At 37.8% G+C, this 16,240-nt stretch overlaps 1 protein-coding gene across 4 annotated transcripts in view; it reads right to left on the reverse strand.

Annotated features, from left to right (window-relative positions):
- Window positions 1-16,240, reverse strand: part of USP45 (ubiquitin specific peptidase 45) — a 79,047-nt gene that overhangs the window by 47,951 nt on the left and 14,856 nt on the right. For all 4 annotated transcript variants that reach the window (XM_043591994.1, XM_043591997.1, XM_043591996.1 and 1 more), the window contains exon 5: window positions 14,828-14,928. In XM_043591994.1, coding sequence (XP_043447929.1) covers window positions 14,828-14,928 — 101 coding nt within the window. The remainder of the gene's footprint in view (window positions 1-14,827; window positions 14,929-16,240) is intronic.

Genomic DNA, 16,240 nt, shown 5'->3' on the forward strand with positions numbered 1-16,240 from the left:
CTCAGGTCATAATCTCAACAGCTTGTAGGTTTGAGCCCCACATCGGGCTCCGGGCTGACAGCTCAGAGACTGGAGCCTGCTTCAGATACTATGTCTCTCTCTGTTCTTCTCCCACTCATGCTCTGTCTCTATCTCTCTCTCTCAAAAATAAATAAACGTTGAAAAAAATAATAAAGAAATCAAGACTCCTGATTCTAAACAGTCTTTTTTTTTTTTTAACGTTTATTTATTTTTGAGACAGAGAGAGACAGAGCATGAATGGGGAAGGGGCAGAGAGAGAGGGAGACACAGAATCGGAAGCAGGCTCCAGGCTCTGAGCCATCAGCCCAGAACCTGACGCGGGGCTCGAACTCACGGACCGCGAGATCGTGACCTGAGCTGAAGTCGGACGCTTAACCGACTGAGCCACCCAGGCGCCCCCAAGACTCCTGATTCTAAACCTGGGACAGCAAAGTAACAAAATAAACCTATAACATTTTTATTGTGCCAGAAAATAAGGAAGTGTTCAAAAAAACTGATGAGTATGTCAAAATACACACCATTTTGAGTAAGTTCCCACTGGTCCAATCTGGGAAAATTTGAATATCAAAATAAAGAAGGGTACTAATAGTTTATTATTCACTGAGCAAAATGAGAATGGATCTGAATGGATAATAGGTTTTTTAAATGGGAGGAAAAGAGAAAAACTTTTCCTTACAAGAGAATGCCAACTAATAAATAGAAGAAATGATGGAACTGGAAAATCATCAGATGGTGGCATTTTTTTATATTCTTGCAACTTTTCTGTAAGTTTGAAATTGTCAAAATAAAAAGTTTAAAAAATTAATAACTATATTATAAAAAAGTAAAACACCAGGGACCAGGGCCCTGTGGCCAGGCCAAATGCCATGAGCAGGGGTCCTGTGCCCCTGGCCTATGGGCCTCTTCCCTGCCCCCTCAGTTTGCCATTTTTGGAGTTTTTCATTATTATTAAACTGATGGGACTTTTGTGTTTTTATAGTGACTCTGTGGTGCAGCTCTTTAAGAAAGCTAGGACATGCCTTAGATGCAAAACAAAACAAAACAAAAAAAACACCTATATGTTTGGCATATAAGTGCATGTTTTGGGCTCACTGATTTGTATAATTAATACAGATTTGAACATTATAATATCAATTCATCATGTTTAAAAACAATATGAAAATGAATAATTTCTAACATTTATTAACTGACATGATTGATCATACATTTTAACAGCACATTACTTTCTGAATCAAAATATAATTTGAAGTTTGATGGGAAATTGCCAAGTTCTCCAATCTTTTGGTTTTAACTGAAATATTATTTTAAATGCCTTTCAACTTTCAGATTTTGTAGTTCTTCGCAATTATACATTTTATTCATCTAATACTGATATAGTGTCTTGCATTGCTAATTAACTTTTAAATATTTGGCTATCTCCCCAGATGGGTGGGGATCAGAAAACGTCTACTCTTTCTTCCACAGGGCTGTGATGTTGGCGAGAACATCCATAATAAAAATTTAATGTAAATGAAAAATGTACCAGATTAAACAGGAGATCCAGTAGAATCTTGGCCCTCTAAGCTTCTGATGAGTTTTTTTTAATTTCTTTATTGTTTATTATTTTTGAGAGAGAGACAGAGAGACACAGAGCAAGCAGAGAAGGGGCAGAGAGAGAGGGAGACACAGAATCGGAAGCGGGCTCCAGGCTCCTAGCTCTCAGCACAGAGCCCGACACGGGGCTCGAACTCACAGACCACGAGATCGTCACCTGAGCTGTAGTTGGCCGCCCAACCGACTGAGCCACCCTGGCACCCCAGCTTCTGATGAGTTCTTAAGAGTAAGTTAAGACGTCCCCTCCCATACTACCCTTCTATATGACAGCACTGAGGGAGATGAACAGATGCTGGAGGTAGCTCTGTGTTCAGGGACAGAAGCAGGCAGCAAACACCATAAAAAGAAACTTTAATCTTGGGTAAGGGCAGACTGATGTCATGCACACCCTGTTGGTTCAAATAAGGTTTGACTTGGCACCTGTGACTTTTGCCAAAAAAAGGCATCAATCGAGGGGGGTTATTAACACATTTTCTTTCTTTTTTTTTTAATATTTATTTTTTGAGAGAGAGACAGACAGACAGAACATGAATTGGGGAGGGGCAGAGAGAGGGAGACACAGATTCCAAAACAGGCTCCTGGCTCTGAGCTGTCAGTAGAGTCTGACACGGGCTCAAACTCACGAACTGCAAGATCATGCCCTGAGCCAAAGTCAGATGCTCAACCAGCTGAGCTACCCAGGTGCCCCAACACATTTTCTTATAATGTTTTCAGATTAAATGCAGAGCTGCTATCTGCAAAGTACCCAGCAAGGTAAGCACTATGTAAGTGTGTGAAGACAGACCAGAGAATTGTTATTTGTGCCAAAATCCAGATCTTCGTAAGCTATTCTTCATGTCCGTTGTTTATACGTCCTCACTTTTAATCATTTCCCATAACTTCCTGGTGTTTTTCCCCCTTCAAATTTATCTCTTATTTCTAACTGGATTTTCTGAATTGCTAATATGAACTTGCCTTTTATGTTGACTGTGGTTCTCCTATCTTTTTGGCTTTTCTTAATTGTATTCTTTCAGCTAATTCTTTGCTTAAAATTTATTTATTTATTTTGAGAGAGAGAGAAAGCGAGAGTGGGGGAGGGGTACAGAGAGAGAGAGAGAGAATCCCAGGCAGGCTCCACACTGTCAGCACAGAGCCCAATGCAGGGCTTGAACCCACAAACCATGAGATCATGACCTGAGTCAAAGTCGGACACTTAACCAACTGAGTCACCCAGGCGCCACTGTGGCTTTTCTTTTTAACATGTGGTAACATCTTATCACAACCCTAGAGTTCTGGGTTAACACAGAAAAGAACTAGCAAGATAGATCTCTTCTCCTGTCTTCCATATATTAAAACATGTGATAAGAATTAAATCCCATACTAAAGCTTGGGGGCAAAGGCTGGTACAATCAATGGAGAAGTCACTGACATGCAGAGGCCAGCCAATGGAGAAAAGGAAAAGTAGGAAAAAAAGCAAAGACAATATTCCAAACTGCAAGCAAATGTGAAAGCAAATGAATAAAGCCAGTCAGTGGTTAAGAAGCACTACACAAGGGGTGCCTGGGTGCCTCAGTCAGCTAAGCATCTGACTTAGGCTCAGGTCATGATCTCACGGTCTGTGGGTTCGAGCCCTGCACTGGGGTCTATGCTGACAGCTCAGAGCCTGGAGCCTGCTTCAGATTCTGTGTCTCCCTCTCTCTCTCTGTCCCTCCCCTGCTCACGCGCACTCTCTCAAAAATAAACATTAAAAAAAAAAAAAAAAAAAAAAAGGAAGCACTACGCAAACAAGAGGAGGCCCCATATGGATCCCGGCTGGGTTTGGGAATAAGAGCAGTCTACCTCTTAATTATACTGAGATCCCAAGCAGAGCCTAAAGCAGGTTTCAGCTCTCATTAACAGCAATTGCCACTAGATGGCTTCATAGTGATTGTTAAGAGATTAAAGATGATAGAGTAATTAAATCCAAGCATTAGTCCATCTTTTTGGGCAAGGTTGTTACTCTGATTTTACATTTACAAAACTCAGTCTCCAACATGTTAAGTAATTTGCCCAAAGTCTTAAAGACAATCTTTTGACTATGAATCTATTGTCATTTTACCACCTAATTTCTCTTCAGTGATTCATGCACAATGAGAATTATAAAAGATTGGGAGGCAAGAGTCTTACATATTTAGGGGTATGTAACCCCGAAAAAATGACTCCTCAAAAGTACTTCTTATACTTAACATTGCCATAATGTTTTTTTGCTAATTAACATGAAAAAATGTTGGGGAAAGTAAACTATATAGATTATATTAACCATACAACATATATACATATACACATATATGTTTTTGTATTTTACAGTATTTATCATTCACTTGGAATAAATGTTTTATTTTTCCAGAAATAAATTTTATTCTTACAAGAACAAACAGCATTTTTTAAAACTGTAACATGCAAATCTCTGTACCACATTTACCCATCAGTTTTCAAAACATCTGGGATAGCATCCTAAAGTAAACAATGTTCATAAGACCATCTGGACAAAACTGCGGGCAAGAAAAAAAAGCATAAACATATGGAAAAACAGATTTTACCCTTCCCTTCAGCAGTAAGGGATGACAAATGTCGAACCTAGATATATCCACGCTTCACTGTGCGATGCTTTTCAGCACCACCTGGCTCTCCACGCACAGCCACCAAATATGGACAGCACTGCCAGAAAGAATATATCCACAGGGCAATGGCAATAAAAATAGTTTATTTCATGGTTAAATAGCCACTTCACACAAGTGGCAAGGGTCTGTTTATTGACTTTTACATCCAAGTCTGTGAGAACATACTCAAAATTAATTATGCTATTAGGCTTAAATATTAAATAGATCAGATCATTTAACTAGAAAATAAAATGACATATTCTAACAACTATTTAAATGCGTTTTAAAGTACAAGTTTTTAATTTTTCTAAGTAGTACATTTATAAAATTTAACAATTCAAATTCAATTGATTTATTAAATTTCCATTGTGTATCAGGTACTATAGGAACCACTATCTGTAACTGTTTATATTTAATTGCTTACGATTTACGAGTAAAAAGACTGATACACAGTGAACAGCATAGGGATATTAAACCTTATATTCATTAACAACATCCTAACAAAACTTTTAGAAACTAAGCATATTACTTCCAATACATTGCTTTTTATTAAAACACACATACCTGTTTGTATGTCAAGTTATTGAGAGATTGATTCAGATACCATTTTTTTAAACTAGAATCTTAAACTCTCAGCTGACAGTTTCTTTGCAAATGTACATGTATATTTAGTTTCTAAAAGTTTTGCTGAGATGTTATCATGAACATCTTTGATTTCGGCTCAGGTCATGATCTCACGGTTCGAGGTCAAGCACGGAGACTGCTTGGCATTCTCCCTCTCTCTCTGCCCTTCCCCCAATTGCACAGTAAGTATCTTACCTTACTTATCTCCTTTATATTACCAGCACTGTCATCAGATACTGCATTTATGTAATAAAATATAGACCCCAGAATGCAAAGAACATTCAGGGAAGGCTTCAGGCATTCTAGATAAAATTTTTAAAGCTCTTTTATATCTCGGTAGTTTCCCTTTAAGTCTATAACCTGAGTACTCAAAGAGTTGCTGGTTAACTAACTGAATAGACCTGGTAGGTTCTATACATATCTCAGATCTTGCAAGATAGAAAACCAGCAAAGAAAGAAGATATATTTTTTCAACAACTTGGCTAAGGCTAAGAGTATCTAAAAAGTAATCCTAAGTACCTCAAATATTCCTACCATAAAAGTGACTCCAATACAAAGATACTATGATTATCTTTTTTAAAACCAAACTTAAAAATATTAAATCAGACATATATAAAAAAGTAATGTATAAGAAATTGTAGGTGAATATCTTTATAATCTTGGAGTTCAGAAAACTTTCAAAGCATGGCCCAAAAGGCTAAAAAATCTTCACAGGAAAGACTGATGGAACTGGTAACGATGACATTAAAAACTTCACTACTGAAAAAAAAAGAAAAAAAGACACCTGAAAACTATAAACAAAGTTAAATACAGAAAGATGGGTATTCTTGTCAACTATACCCTTTGTATAATCTTTCTGTAGGGCAGTTTAGCAACAAAGACCAAAATTCAAGGTGTTTCTAAACTGGCCAGAAATTTCAACAAATTAACCTACAAAAATAAACAGGAAGTACACAGAGATGCAGCTTTTGTGGGAGAAAACTGAAAACAGTGAATAGTAAATTTGTTGCCAAGCAATATTAAACATCTACCTTTTCTCAAAGTTAAAAATATTTGTGAACTGCCTTGGTTAAACCAAAAGAGGAACACTGGCGATTCCCTAGTTTCCTGTGGGCACAGGGAAAGTAAACCTATTTTACAGTTTGCTTATTTAAAGACAGAGTTTGAGAGCATTATTTCCTCTGGTAATTGTCCCCACTGCAGAGATGAAGATGAAATTGAGGCACACGGTTAGTGATACAATATTCAAACCCAGGTAGTCTGGCTTCAGAATCCACAAACTTAACCATTACGACCCACCATCTAGATAATAACAGATGATAAAGTTAATAAGTGTGATAATTTAAGACACTACTGAAATGCTAGTGGTGATATGAAAGAAAAAGCCACTACTCTTTTAGCAAAAGCTGGATGTAATCAATTGCTGGATGTCTTTGGTGTGAATGTATATCTTTATTAAAGTTTACAGCAGCTTTTCTCAAAGGGTTCCTCGAAAGAATTAAGCCCTAATACCCTAGGCACCCACTTCATGCAACTAACTTCTCCCTATGTATTTGCAAGGTTACAGTCAGCTAGTTAGTGCCATCTTTTGGGAGAACTGAGAAAACAGTCACTCAAACAATTTTCTGTGTTCTGTAGTTTGGATGGAGAACTGTGGATTCAAATCCCTATGGGCAGGGATGCCAAAGTGGCTCAGTCGGTTAAGCGTCCTACTCTTGATTTTGGCTCAGGTTATGATCTTACAGTTCCTAAGTTCAAGCCCTGCATCAGGCTCTGTGCTGACAGCTCAGAGCCTGGAGCCTGCTTCAGATTCTGCGTCTCCCTCTCTCTGCCCCTGCCCCACTCGCACTCTGTATCTCTCTCAAAAATAAATAAACATTTTTTAAAAAGTTAAAAAAAAATCCCTATGCCTAATGTTGTTTTTTAAACACCCAACATCCTTTTGTCCCTAACCCCTTTTACATGTGGAAATAACTATTTTTAGTACTTATTTTTGAAAATGCAAATAAATTAGGTGTATGTCACTTTATAGCAAAACAAAATCTATTACTATTATATTCAAATTGTTAGGCACAATATTATTTATCCCCAGATACTTATTTCAGATCCCAAATATGCCATTTACTTTCTTATTTCAAAAAAAGATACAGCAAACTTATTCCTAGTAAAACCAAAAGAACCAACATAACTTGTGGCTTTTTATTCCAAAAGTCTAAGCTTAATTAATTTAATAGAATATATTTTAGGCTTTCTCTAGGCTCTCTAAAAATAGCATCTCAACAGTATTAAAAATTATGGGCCCAATTTATTAAGAATGTGGGATTGTCAATCATCCATCTAGTTCACAAAAAGCAAACCAATATTAAATACTATTTCACCAGGAATACATATATTCAGTAAGTGTTTGCAGAATATTTACATTACATTTACAAGACTATCAAAGTGACAAATTTCATCAGCCTTCGGAGAACAGTGGCCCACTTTTTAGTAATACATATTTCTCAGTGGGTCTCACAAAAAAGCTTTCTTGCTTTTTTTTCAGTCTTGTGTTATACATGACCTTTTTATTATATGGGGATTTTATTTGTTGTTTTTAGTTTTCTGGTATGTGTTTGAGGGGGAAGTGTGGACGGATTTTTTTTTTTTTTTTTTTTAAGCAAATCCTAGCATCAGATGTGAAATCTACACAGCTGTAAGTATTCTTCTGGGAACCTGCACTAGGGTTTCCTCAGCTGCTTAATGCAATTACCTAAGCCAGTCATGTAGTATTAATGTAATTTGCCTATTTCTGCAGCTGCAAAGTTTAATCTTTAAAGAGTAAAAAGAAAAAACTTGCTGCCCCACTATTCCTCTGCCTTGGAAGCAAATAATTACTTCGCCTGTCCTCAAAATTCCACTAACTCCTAGTTAACCATTAGCCTTAAAAACCTTTAGTTGGGACACCTGGGTGGCTTAGTTGGTTAAGCACCCAACTTCAGTTCAGGCCATGATCTCATGGTTCATGGGTTTGAGCCCCACATTGGGCTGAGCTGACAGTATGGAACCTGCTTGGGATTCTCTCTCTCTTTCCCTCTCTCTAACCCTCCCCCAGCCCCATTTGTGCTTTCTCTCTCAAAAATAAATACATAAACCTTAAAAAGGAAAAAAAAATATTGGGACGCCTGGATAGCTCAGTTGGTTAAGCATCCAGCTCTTGATTTCAGCTCAGGTCATGACCTCACAGATTCGTGGGGTCCTCTGCCCCTCTCAAAATAAATAAACAAACTTAAAAAAAATCTTTAGTTCCATCATAATTAGTTCCATTATAATTTGATACTGCCACATGTATGAGTAAGTAGGTATACATACAAAGGCATTCCTATCTATCTCCTTATTACAGTTAAGTGACTCTTCTAAAACACAAAACTTCTTCATTTAAAATCTATTAGTGGTTGCTCACTGCCTACAGGATAAACTCTAAACTTACACGGCCCTTCAATATCTGTTCCTGCTTACCTCTAGTCTCACCCTCTCATCATCCTCCAATATCACAAAATTCAACCTTGCAGCTCCATTGAATTCCCTGAACATATCAAGCTCCCTCACCAATGAGCTATTTCCTCTGCCTGGAACACACACTCCTTTCCCCTGTGCCTAGCTCATTTCTACATATCCTTTAGCTCTTGGCTTAGAAGGCTCTTCCTCTAAATAAAACCATCCTGGCTCCTACAGTCTACATTAGATACTACTCCAAAGTGTCCTCATAGTCCCCTGCACTTGCTGTATCACAGCCCTACTTAAACAAGCAATTATTAGGCAATTACACGTGATTTGTCAATATCTCTCACTTGACCAAAAAATCATTAATGGCAGAAACAGAAATAAATCTGTTTTGGGGCGCCTGGGTGCTCAGTCGGTGAAGTGCCCCACTCTTGGTTTTGGCTCAGGTCATGATCTCATAGTTCATGAGTTCAAGCCCCATGTCAGGCTCCATGCTGATGGTGCAGAGCCTGTTTGGGATTCTCTCTCTCTCCCTTTCCCTCTGCCTCTCTGAGGCTCACATGCACCTGCTCTCGCTCTCTTTCTCTCAAATAAACATTAAAAAAAAAGATTTGTAAAAATGTTAAATAATGCCACTTACTAAGTTTGTGTTCTTTTAAAAAATAGTTATATTTCCTAAAAACATATAATTTGTGTTAACAGGTCATGGAAATTCTTGCTATTTTCAGTGATTTAATAAATACTGTAATTTTTTATTTTAATTTCCCATATGATATTGATAGATATAACCTACCTGATCAAAGCACTTTAATTCCTCAATAATTTTTAAGAGTCTAAAGGGCTACTGAGATCAAAAGCTAAGATTTACTGAACTAGCAGTGTTTAGAAATGGATGGGGCACTGGCTTTGATTCTCTGAGTAAAGAAGCTAAGTTAGATCTATTAGACATGAAATTGCTCAGGCTTTGCATAACTTAACAACATGTGTAAGTACAGGTACAGGCTTTTCTCTCAGCTGTTATTTTTCTTAGAGCAGAATATAAAAAGGATCTTTTTAAAGAAAATTTTTAATATTTATTTATTTTTGAGAGAGAGAGCACAAGTGAGACACAGAATCTGAAGCAGGTTCCAGGCTCTGAGCTATCAGCACAGAACCCGATGCAGGCCTTGAACTCAAGAACCACGAGATCATGACCTGAGCCGAAGTTGGACGCTTAACAGATTGAGCCACCCAGGTGCCCCAAAAAGAATCTTTTATTTATTTTTTTTTTAAAAAGAATCTTTTAAAATCATTCTTATCCTCCCACCTGAAATACAATAGTTTCATATTCTTTTAAAATTACTGTATGCAGACATTTTTATATTTCTACAGTCTTCACAATTATTTAACATAGCCGCATAATCATATCTAGCATTCCTACAAACCTCAATAACAACTTTCATGTCTGATTTTTAATGTACTTTATAAAAACATACTTAAACCTTATGCAACAAAAAATACTGCAGATTACTATCCCAAATAAACTTACTTCCAGAATGCCAACGAATCTTATTTTAAATCAAACTTACCTGAGAGATACTGTAGCTTGAAACACAAAGATAATGACATTTTGACCTAGAACTTCTGGAAACCCTGACCTCAGAAGTATGTCTCTCCCTAACTGTGAAGGTTCCACACTCTCTCAAATTCCCTCAATAACCTGTTTCCATTATTCCAGGTGCTACCCATGGTTCCATAAACACAATTAAAGGCTACACCTGTGCTTCCCACCACCGGTAATGATTGCTGCTCTCATCTCTACCTAACTAAAATTCTACCTTGGAGGGTCAGCTTGAAAGCCAGCTCATTCACGATTCTTTCTCAGTTCCTTTCAATTGAACATTACAACCCTTTTGGAATATCTGAAAGCCTTTGCTTGAACTTCAGTCAAAATACAACTCTGTTCTGCTTATCTTTATTCTTTAGGACAGGAACTGTCTTATCAATCTCTATTCCCTGAAACACCATGGAAAAGAGGCAGGTGCTGTTGAGGAAAATGAGGCTCAGATGAATAGTAACCTGCCAGTGACTGAAAGAGTCAAATCTGAATGCCAGATCCCCCACCCCTGACAAAGCCCATGTTCTTTCTACCATATCATTCCATGCTCCCTTCCTTATATCCTTTTTGATAATAAATATTCAAGAAATCTGTAAAATTAAATGAAATTAGACTGGCTTTTTCTTCATCTCAAGGAAACTCTAAGGTTAAAAAAAAAAAAAAAAATCCAGAGAAAATAATCCCTGCAATTGTACTTTGGCTGCCCCGGCATCATATCCCTACGTATCTTATGGCCAGAAAAAAACACATAAAATGTGTGGCTTTCAGGAGACAGCATTAAGACCCACATCTATTCCTGAAATGTTAAATGTCTATCATCGTCATATTTTGCCGGTTCTTTATTTGAGCAGAATCACAGCTACAACTAGTATGCCTGGGACAAAGATTTCAATAAATGTCTGTTGAATAAATAAATGAGTGAAAAAAATAACCATTGCTTCAGCTGTCCAGGCACCTGTGTTTACCTCCTCCAGTTCCTTCACCAATTTCTCCACCATTGTTGTCTCAGAGCAATAGCTAACAAAAACAATTACATATTGAGCTGCAGAACATACAGCCGAACAACTAGTATATTTTAATACAAATTTTCAGTTTCTGAATGCCACCTACTAAGCAATTCAATTGTGGGCCAAAGGCATTTCAAACTTCTCATGTCCATTCACCCAGTCACCCAAAATCCTGAGGTGTATACTGATTTTTCCCACTCTCCCTCACTCACATCGAATCCACCCACTTTCCATCAGTGCCTCTACCGGTTTCTCACCTGAGAAACCTCCTTGACCTTCGTAATGATCTCCTCACCTCCACTTTTAACTCCAACAGTCCATACAGCAATCAGAGTAATGTTATTAAAAGACATTGAAATGACTGTTACTCCCCTGCTTAAAACACTTTAGTAGCTTCCGTTACACTTCCAATAAAATAAAAATTCTTTACCATTGAATTCCTTACAGTATAAAGTATAAAACCCAGCATGTAGTACCCACTTAATATTTCTGAATGAAGGGGCACCTGGGTGGCTCAGTGGGTTAAACATCCAACTTTGGCTCAGGTCATGATCTTGCGGTTCATGAGTTTGAGCCCCACGTAGGGCTCTGTGCTGACGGCTCAGAGCCTGGAGCCTGCTTCAGATTCTGTGTCTCCCTCTCTCTCTCAAAAATAAATAAACATTAAAATAAATGTTTTTTTAATTTCTGAAGACACTGTTTCCCTATAGACTCATTTATATTAACATGTGGGGTTTTTTTAGAAGAATGTGGAAGATTTTTTATTTTTACCACAAAACTCTATTCCTCTTCTTAACTGCATGTCAGGATTAGTACCAGAGAGCAGCACCTTGTAGGTTAACAGTAGTCATCAGACTGAGCTAATTCAGCTCCATGGAGTAGAAAACCATACTTAGAAAGCATGCCAATAAATGTCTTAACTGGAGTAACAAACTTTTATCTGTACATCACTTTTATTTTATTTTTTTAATTTACATCCAAATTAGTTAGCACATAGTGCAGCAATGATTTCAGGAGACTCCTTAATGCCCCTTACCCATTTGGCCCATCCCCCCTCCCAAAACCCCTCCAGTAACCCTCTGTTAGTTCTCCATATTTAAGAGTCTTTTATGTTTTGTCCCCGCCCCCCCCGTATTTTTATATTATTTTTCCTTCTCTTCCCTTATGTTCATCTGTTCTGTGTCTTACAGTCCTCATGAGTGAAGTCATATGATTTTTGTCTTTCTCTAATTTCACTTAGCATAATACCCTCCAGTTCCATCCACGCAGTTGCAAATGGCAAGATTTCATTCTTTTTGATTGCCGAGTAATACTCCATTGTATATATATACCACATCTTCTTTATCCATTCATCCATCGATGGACATGTGGGGTCTTTCCATACTTTGACTATTGTTGATAGTGCTGCTATAAACATGGGGATGCCTGTGTCCCTTCGAAACAGCACACCTGTATCCCTTGGATAAATGCCTAGTAGTGCAATTGCTAGGTCACAAGGTAGTTCTACTTTTAGTTTTTTGAGGAACCTCCATCCTGTTTTCCAGAGTGGCTGCACCAGCTTGCATTCCCACCAGCAATGCAAAAGCGATCCTCTTTCTCCGCATCCTCGCTAACATCTTGTTGCCTGAGTTGTTTTAATGTTAGCCATTCTGCAGGTGTGAGGTGGTATCTCATTTTGGTTTTGATTTGTATTTCCCTGAAGATGAGTGATGTTGAGCATTTTTTCATGTGTTGGTTGGCCATCTCGATGTCTTCTTTGGAGAAGTGTCTATTCAATGTCTTTGCCCATATCTTCACTAGATTATTTGTTTCTTGGGTGTTGAGTTTGATAAGTTCTTTACAGATTTTGGATACTAACCCTTTATCTGATATGTCATTTGCAAGTATCTTCTTCCATTCTGTTGGTTGCCATTTAGTCTTGTTGATGGTTTCCTTATATTAACATGTATTATATATTATTTGTATGTCAGGTAACAACATATGTAGTTAACAAAGTATATTAATATATAATACATTACTACTGTATAATAAAGGATTTGTCTGCCTTTTGGCCTCCAGCTTCCTGAAAAGTACTCTCTAAATCCTTGGATTTCCAGAGGGACGGGAGTGTCTTTCTTATTCTTGGTGAGCTCCTAGACAGCTTATGCTAATAAGATTACTCAGGATGGCAGCTAGCCATGCCAGAAAGACCAATGTGTGATTAGAGGATAGGGGTACTGGAGACTGAGTTCAAGCATGTGGCCAATGATTCAATTGATGCCTAGTCCATGAAGTACCAATAAAAACTCTGGACCACCACAGCTCCAGATAATTTCCCTGGTTAACAATACTCTGTGTGTATGGTTACACACTGATGTGCCGAGAAGGTGATGTGTCCTGACTCCACAGGAAGAAAATACAAGAGATTCATGTTCGGGACTTTCCCAGTACTTGCTCTATGTGTCTCTTCTTTTAGCTGTCCTGATTTGTATCTTTTTTCTATCATAATAAAATTAACTTTAAGTATACACTTTCCTGAGTTCTCTGAGTCATTCTAGGAAATTACTGAGCCTCAGAGGGATCATGGGAACCCCTAAATTTATAGCCAGTTTGTCAGAAATGTGAATGGCTTGAGAACCTCTGGGCTTGAGGATGGTGTCTGAAGTGAGGGCAATCATGTGGGGGGACTAAGCCCTTAATCTGTAGGGTCAGCCAACTCCAGGGAGTTAGTGTCAGAACTACACTATGATTACATAACAAATGTCACCTCACAAATATGTGTTGGGCACTATGCAAGCATTTCTACACACATTATTCTAAATTTTTATAAAACATTATCTCTAAGCCTCACAATAACCTCACACAATAGAGTTACCATCCTAATTTTTTTAATGTTTATTTTTTGAGAGATACAGAGTGTGAGTGGAGAAGGGGCAGAGAGAGGGGGAGACACAGAATCAGAAGCAGGCTCTAGGCTCTGAGCTGTCAGCACAGGGCCTGATGTAGGGCTCGAACTCATGAGCTGTGAGATTATGACCCGAGCCGAAGTTGGACGCCCAACCAAATGAGCCACCCAGGCACCCAATCATCCTAATTTTTAAAAGTAAACTAAGCAGTAAAAGACACATGGACAATAAGTAACTTAAGTGGAGCCTGAATTCAAACTCAGCACTGTTTCACTCAGAAGCCCACAATCTAGTCACTACCCTCTCTGGCCTCTCATATCAGTCATGTAAATATAACACAAGATAACATCACAAGAGTGCTACTTAGGAACGCATGGCACTTGTGCTATGAGGTCCAAGTAAAATCTAGGGTACTATTTATGAATTTATGAACTCTTTATATGAAAAGCTCACATAAAGTCAATATAAATATATATTTAAAAATTTTTATATTTATTTTTGGGAGAGTGCAAGTGGGGGAGGGGCAGAAAGAGGGGGACAGAGGATCCAAAGTGGGCTCTGTGCTAAAAGGTTGACAGCAGTGAGCCTGATGCAAGGCTCAAACTTACAAACCTCAAGATCATGACCTGAGACGAAGTCGGATGCTCAACCAACTAAGCCACCCAGGTGCCCTTAAATTATTTTATTATTTTTTTTTAATGTTTATTTATTTTGAGAGAGAGAGAAAGAGAGAGAGCGCACACACTTGTGCATGGGGGAGGGGGGGTATTTTCTTTCTTTATTTGAGAGAGGAAGAGAGAATCCCAAGCAGGTTCAGCACTGTCAGTGCGGAGCCTGATGCGGGGCTCAATCTCACAAACCATGAGATCATGACCTGAGCCAGAATCAAGAGTCAGACACTTAACCAACTGAGCCACCCAGGCACCCCAAGTAAATCTATTTTAAAGTAAATATAAAATATCATACTTTAATAAAAATTTCTTTAGCAATTGCTTAACTTACTTGTTTGTGTTTTAGAAACATGTTTCTGGAGAAAATCAACTGTTTGAGCCAAAACCTTCTTATTACAGTGTGTTGATAATTTTTCATCACATTCGTAACACCTGAAAAAATATAAAATGTAAGCAAATATTATGAAAGCATCTTCAATAATGTTGCACACCAGGTAATAAAGTTGATATTTATCGAGTCTTATACTTAAATGAAGGAGGGGCAAAAAAGTATACCTAGGGTGAGACATTAGGGAAGTCTAAAGAAATAAACAGGAGACAGTTCAGGCACAGCCTTATTCAAATTAAAGTTCTGGTAGTTTATCCTAAGTGTAATGGAAAGTCATGAGGAGTTTTGTAAGCAGGGAAGTGACGTGATCCCATTCACATTTCACAAACAGCACTCTGACTAATGTCAGATGGAGGGAATAGGGAATAGAAGCAGGCCAAGGTAGAAGCAGTGGATTTGGATAAAAATGAACAGATTTAATTTACACATATTTCAGGAAGGAACAGAGAAGTATCCGAATAACTGCCATGGAAAGGGGGAAATGGATGAGGGCATGTCAGTGATTCTCAAACAGAAGCAATTTTGCCCCCCAGCCCCCCAGAGGACATTTGGTAATATTCTGAGACATTTTTGGTTGTCACAACTGGGGAAGTGCTACTGGCATCCACTGGGTAGAGAATGCTAAACATTCTACGACATACAGGATGGTCCTGTCACAACAAAGAATTATCAGCCAAAATGACAACAGTATGGAGACTGAGAAATTCTGGTCCAGAGGAAACAAGACTTACTGTGAGTTGAGAATGTTTAAAGCTGGGTGATGGGTACAGAGGATTTCATTATACCATTTTGTCTACTTTCGTTAAAGAATTAAAAAAACAAAATAACATAGAAAAGAAAGTAACTGCTAGGCTTCTGGCTTGAATACTTAAGTGATGAAGTTTCCATTTACAGAGATGGGGAAGACTGGGTAAGAGTTGTATTGTGTTTGGGCTTCGTTCAAAAGACAGGGCTCTCAAAGAGATTTTCTTTTTTTTTATTTTTTTATACTGTTTTTTTTTTCAAAGAGATTTTCAAAAGCACATTCATTTTTAGAAAACTGTCCTCCACTAAGTTTACTCATTAGTGCATACAGTTTTAAGAAAGGTTTTTTCTATATACTATCATTACCTGCTTCCTTTATCTTCATAAGATCTAATGGTCAAACAAGAAAATATATTTGAACCTATTGAAAATGTTTTTTTTTTTAAAGTGTTTTCTAAACATGTTATACCAACACCACTTTATATATTCACAATATTCTTAAATTATTGGTGGTCCTGGGATCACGGCTATAAACTAGGTAGGGGTTCCTTTTCTAAATAGCACTCAAAATGCAGTCAAATATTTACTCATACTCAAAATACAAACATTACT

This window comes from Prionailurus bengalensis, chromosome B2, assembly GCF_016509475.1.
Source record: "Prionailurus bengalensis isolate Pbe53 chromosome B2, Fcat_Pben_1.1_paternal_pri, whole genome shotgun sequence".
Lineage (NCBI taxonomy): Eukaryota > Metazoa > Chordata > Mammalia > Carnivora > Felidae > Prionailurus > Prionailurus bengalensis.